The sequence below is a fragment of the Nannospalax galili genome, unplaced genomic scaffold, assembly GCF_000622305.1.
Source record: "Nannospalax galili isolate Female #2095 unplaced genomic scaffold, S.galili_v1.0 scaffold1144, whole genome shotgun sequence".
Lineage (NCBI taxonomy): Eukaryota > Metazoa > Chordata > Mammalia > Rodentia > Spalacidae > Nannospalax > Nannospalax galili.
Window position 1 is genome coordinate 118,888 of NW_008351634.1, and position 4,874 is coordinate 123,761.

The 4,874-nt window shown below is 53.1% G+C and overlaps 1 protein-coding gene across 3 annotated transcripts in view; it reads left to right on the forward strand.

Moving 5' to 3' along the window:
- Positions 1 to 815: 815 nt before the first annotated feature.
- The window catches only part of Camk1d (calcium/calmodulin dependent protein kinase ID), a 506,581-nt gene continuing 502,522 nt past the window's right edge, over positions 816 to 4,874 (forward strand). For all 3 annotated transcript variants that reach the window (XM_008848529.2, XM_017802046.2, XM_008848530.3), the window contains exon 1: positions 816 to 1,263. In XM_008848529.2, coding sequence (XP_008846751.1) covers positions 1,172 to 1,263 — 92 coding nt within the window. In that variant the 5' untranslated portion in view covers positions 816 to 1,171. The remainder of the gene's footprint in view (positions 1,264 to 4,874) is intronic.

Sequence of the window (4,874 nt, forward strand, 5' to 3'; positions counted from 1 at the left end):
CAAGGCAGTCCAGTCACTCCAGTCCCGGCTGTGGCCAGCCGCGGTGTCCTGCATCCACCTGTGACTTGGCCGGTAAATAACCCGAGGAGTTTTGCTCCGGGTGGGACCACAAGACAGCGGTTGGCTGGCTCTGCAGGTGCCAGTCCGTGAGGCTCCCTAGCTCTCTCTGGCGGCCCGGAAATTGAGGAGGCTGATTTTGGTGCAATGCGAATTAGCTCCATCTGCGGAGGAGCCGGGAGGAGACTGATGAGCTCCGGAGCAAGCTTTCGGGCCCAGCCAGGGGCTGGAGTCCACGCCCACCGCAGCTTCCATCCCGGCCGCCGCCCGGTCGCCATAACAACCGGTCCCCTTCTGTCCTCCCGCTGGGCCGGCTTCGGCGACCGGCCCGGGGGCGTGTGAAAGCTCCCTGCGCTAGGGGCCTTCATCAGTCCGCCGCGCACCCCCACTCGGCCCGGAGCGTCCTAGCTCCAAGCAGAGGCGCCCCCTCCCGCCCGAGGAGGGAAAGCCCCGCGCCCCCGTCTTGACTTCATAATAAAGCTCCCCAAAGGCTAGGGCTCTCCCGCGCGCTCTGGAGCCCTGCACCTGCCGCCCCCGCGCACCTGCCGCCCCCGCACCTGCTCGCGCTGGGGCTCCAGGGCCCGCGGGCTGCTGGGGAGCTTGCGTGGCGGGCCGGTCAAGTGCAGCGCCCCGGCGTCGAGGGCTCGGAGCTCCCGGGGAGGGGAGCGGGACATCCCCGAAGGCGACAGCGCGGGAGGCGGGGAGGCGGCGGGGCGCGCGGGAGGGCGGGGAGCCCGCGGGAGGAGGCGGGCTGGGGGAGTGGGGCGGGCAGCGGGGAGGGAGCGCTGGCGAGGCAAGAAAGTAGCAGAAAGTGAGGCTGCCAGGCGGCGGCCAAGCAACCGGAGAGAGGCGGCGGTAGCGGCAGGAAGTCTTTGCCCAAGACGAGCAAAAATTAGAGCCGGGGAGGGACCGCGACAGCGGCGGCGAGAGTGAAAGAGGAAACTGCCGAAGAGGAAGCTCTGCAGCAGCCCTGAGCCTCCGGCCCGGCGCCCGGCATCCCCAAGCCCGGCATCTCAGCGCCCGGCATCCCCAAGCCCGGCATCCCCGCGCCGCGCCCCCTGCGCCCTCACCCCAGCGCGCCCTCCGCCGCCCCGCCGCGCCGCGTTCGTCTGCCATGGCCAGGGAGAATGGCGAGAGCAGCTCCTCCTGGAAAAAGCAAGCCGAAGACATCAAGATGATCTTCGAGTTCAAGGAGACCCTCGGAACGTAAGTGGGTGCCGGGGACCGGAGGATGGAAGTAGCCTCGGTGTGGGTGGCTGCATCGGGTGGGGGCTCCTGCCGCCGCCACCGCGGCAAAGCGGGCTGGTCGCTGCGTCCTTATTGTCCGGCGTTTGGCTCCTGCGAAGACCCCCGTGCGTCCACCGCGTGGATCTGCGCCCACGGGTGACACCGCTCCTGCGCGGGGGCGGGGAGCTCTGGGAGCACAGAGAACAGCCCACGCGGGCGGGCGACTTTCCACTTACCCTGTCACCGCCGCCCTCCACCGCTTTTCTCCCCACGCGTGACTGTGGGCTGAGCATGGTGGATCTCGCTGATAGCTGGCTTGTGTGTGTTTACTCACCGTGTGTATGGGCGCACGGGGCCGACGAAATTAAACCTTCAGTCCTCGCTCCTGTCCGTGCATCGTATTTTCCTATGGAATTGGCATACACACCTCCAAGGTGAAGGGCTAGACCGTGGATGACCGCAAGATGACGGTACAGAAGAATTTTGCAGTCTTCAGAATCACATGTGGGCAGTGCCTCACCCCAGGGTGCATTTCATACAGGGTCAGCCGCACGTGCTGAGATGCGTGTCCCTGTGGGAGGAGGGTCAATGAGAGTCTCTGTAGAGGTGGTTCTCTCCATGGCTTCATTTAGTCTCATGCTTCATGGCTGCAGCTCAAGAAAGCAGAAATAATCGGAAGTGTATGTGCCGCGAAGCACTCGGTTCAGCTGGGTTCCCTTCCTGCCCAGGAGTTGGTTTTTGTTTTGTTTTGGAGCGGCTCAGATAGGTACAGGGGCTGATAGTGAACAGAATGAACTAGCTATTTTCTTCTCCCACATGGTCAGTTTCTGTTGTTGGTTAGTATCTGTCAGCTTATATACAGCCACACACATGCTACCTGAAATGAAGGTTTTCAGGGGTTTTAGTGGGTGCTGATTACACTGAGACAACTATGGGGTGTTTCTTGGACAGATCTGTGTTGCCAGGAGCTTTTCTTTCCTTCCTTCCTTTCCAACCTTTTAAATTCAGTGTTTGGCTTGCTTTTTCCAGAACCCCATTTTTCAAACTCGGATGGCGTGCTGAGACTCAGAGTCCACTGTGGTTGTTAGTCATTTTCCTGCCCCCTCCCATCTACAATGGGTCCCCAGAGAGAAGTTTTGAGAGTGGCATCCCAGCTGTGCGATTTGGTTACCCCACTGTGTTTCAGTGTAGGCATCCCTGTATACCTATTTGCTGTCTTTAATGAATGAAATGGCAAGGCTTTTGACTTTATTATTAATAAAGAGGGGTTCTGGTCCAGACTTTTCAAAATCATCATAGAGGTTTATTCAAGTTTGAGGTTGTGACTCCAAGGTGCAAAAGAAACCAGTAGGTGCCTTTTGCTTGTCATGCAGGGACCCTCCATTACTGAATGAGTGGCCTGGAAAGTTCTGAGGTCTATTATGTGTGAACATATCCTTTTACATGACTTTTACCTGCTTGGACCCCCTCATTTGCAGCCTCTAGGCAGGGGGACCCAGTCTCAACTAGCTAACTCCTGCTTTTGGGCAGAATGGGGACACCACACTTGCACCTCTACAGTGGTCAGGCACGGAGCTCAGGGATCTGGCTGTGACTGGTTTCTGCTGTGTAGCATGCTATTTGGGGATGCCTTGGTTGGCTTCCTCCTCTGGGAAGGATGGGCTTCTTGGTGACTTGAGCTCAGGCAGAGCAGCTTCATGGATTCAAGCCCTGTTCTTGTGAGCTGGCTCTCTCCTAGGGTCCCTTCTGCCTGGAAATAATTCTTTTCAAAGATGCTCCTACTGTAATACCCTAGTACCTGCAGGGTACCTAGAAGAATGAAACATAATGGTCAAGTTTTTAAAAAATGGAATGACATAATAGTATTGATACTCATGGTGGCATTCTTCAGGGTATAATAAACACTAGGCATTTATTCTAAGTTCCTTGCATATATTAATCCATTGAACTTAACAGTAAATTTATGATGCAGTTATTTGGTGTCATCCACAGTTTACAGATGAGGAAATTGAGGCCATAGAGAGATTAAGTGACCTGTCAAACATGAGCTAGCTACTAAGTGATTGAGGTGACATTCAGAGCCAGGCTGAAGAGCTTTGTGTGTGTGTGTGTGTGTGTGTGTGTGTGTGTGTGTGCGCGTGTGTGTGTGTGATAGATGTATGGGTTCATGTGGGTGTGTGCATGCATGTGAGTGCATTTGAAGGTCAGAGGTCAATATAGATGTCTTCTTTGTTCACTCTCTTCTTTGTTTTGAGATAGGATCTCTCAGGGAACCACATGTATGTGCATAGAATGGCTGACCAGTGAGCTTCAGGGATCAAACAGTGGGAAAGACTGTCATGCCAGGTTTTTACAGGGGGTACTGGGGATTCAAACTCAGGTCCTCATGTTTGAGTGAAATACACTTTACCAACTGAACCATCTTCCTAGCCCGGGAATGACTCTCCATGATCCTTACAGTATTCAGCTACTTTGTATCTGCTTAAAAATGATAATTTAACCTGGGCTGGGACTTAGAACTCACAGATAGAGTGCTTACTTAGTATGTGTGAGGCCCTGGACCACAAAAAATAAAAAAAAAGACTTCACTTTACTATATAGAAAGCTAATTTTAATGGGGACACAAATAAAACACAATAATGGAATAAACTGTTATTTGAGTACATAAGGATCTCAAATCTCTTGTGTTTTCACTATCATTTTGTCTCCTTGGAGTTGCTAGAAGTGGTCTCAAGTTGAGAAGATCTGTGCCAACTCTAGTGACCTTGGTCCAAGTGTTACAGAAGTTTCTGTCTTTTCAGTGTATGTTTTTCTCTTGTTTATAATGAAATCTAATAGGAGTCAGAGGCATCAACATAATAATTGGAGTCCATGTCCAAAGAACTCTGCAGTTCCAGTAATGCTGTTTGCCATGCCGTCACCATGTCCTTGTGATCTCAAGGCAGGAAAGCCCTCCCAGAAGCCAGACTGTCAGCTCACAGGTTAAACTGCTTTTGAAATAAAAGTGTTGTGAAAAAACAGAGCATGGCTCAGTTGTTTGCCAGACTTTGTAATCTTGCATTTGGCCGCATTATCTGGGCATCTTTCCTCATAGGATAAAAAGTTTCCTGTTGGAAGGGGAGGGTAGTTAGAAGGAGCTTGCTGGATAATGGGGTCCTGTGAGTGTGATGATCAGCCCAGGAGCCTGAGGAAGCCCAGCAGCCCAGCAAAGGAGAGGAGCAGGGTTGTCTGCTACACCTCTGAGTCAGGCCTCAGGAAACAGCCTTCCAACCCATTCATTCACTTCACTTTGGTCTCCTTTGAAAGGGAATTTCAGAACCTAACCCTATCTGTGAGTTAGGTGGTGAGACTTAATTACTGTTTATTAATCAACAACATGTTTTCAGATCCTTGGCACACAGTGAGAGCAAATAAGTGTTGTGTAACAGCAAATTAGGAATGGTAAACATTTCTGTTGGCGCATTTGCTAGGCTGCTTGAGCCATCTCTACTAGATCTCTCTCTCTCTCTCTCTCTCTCTCTCTCTCTCTCTCTCTCTTCTCCCTGTAGCCCCAGCTGGCCTGGAACTCACCATGTAGACCAGGCTGGCCT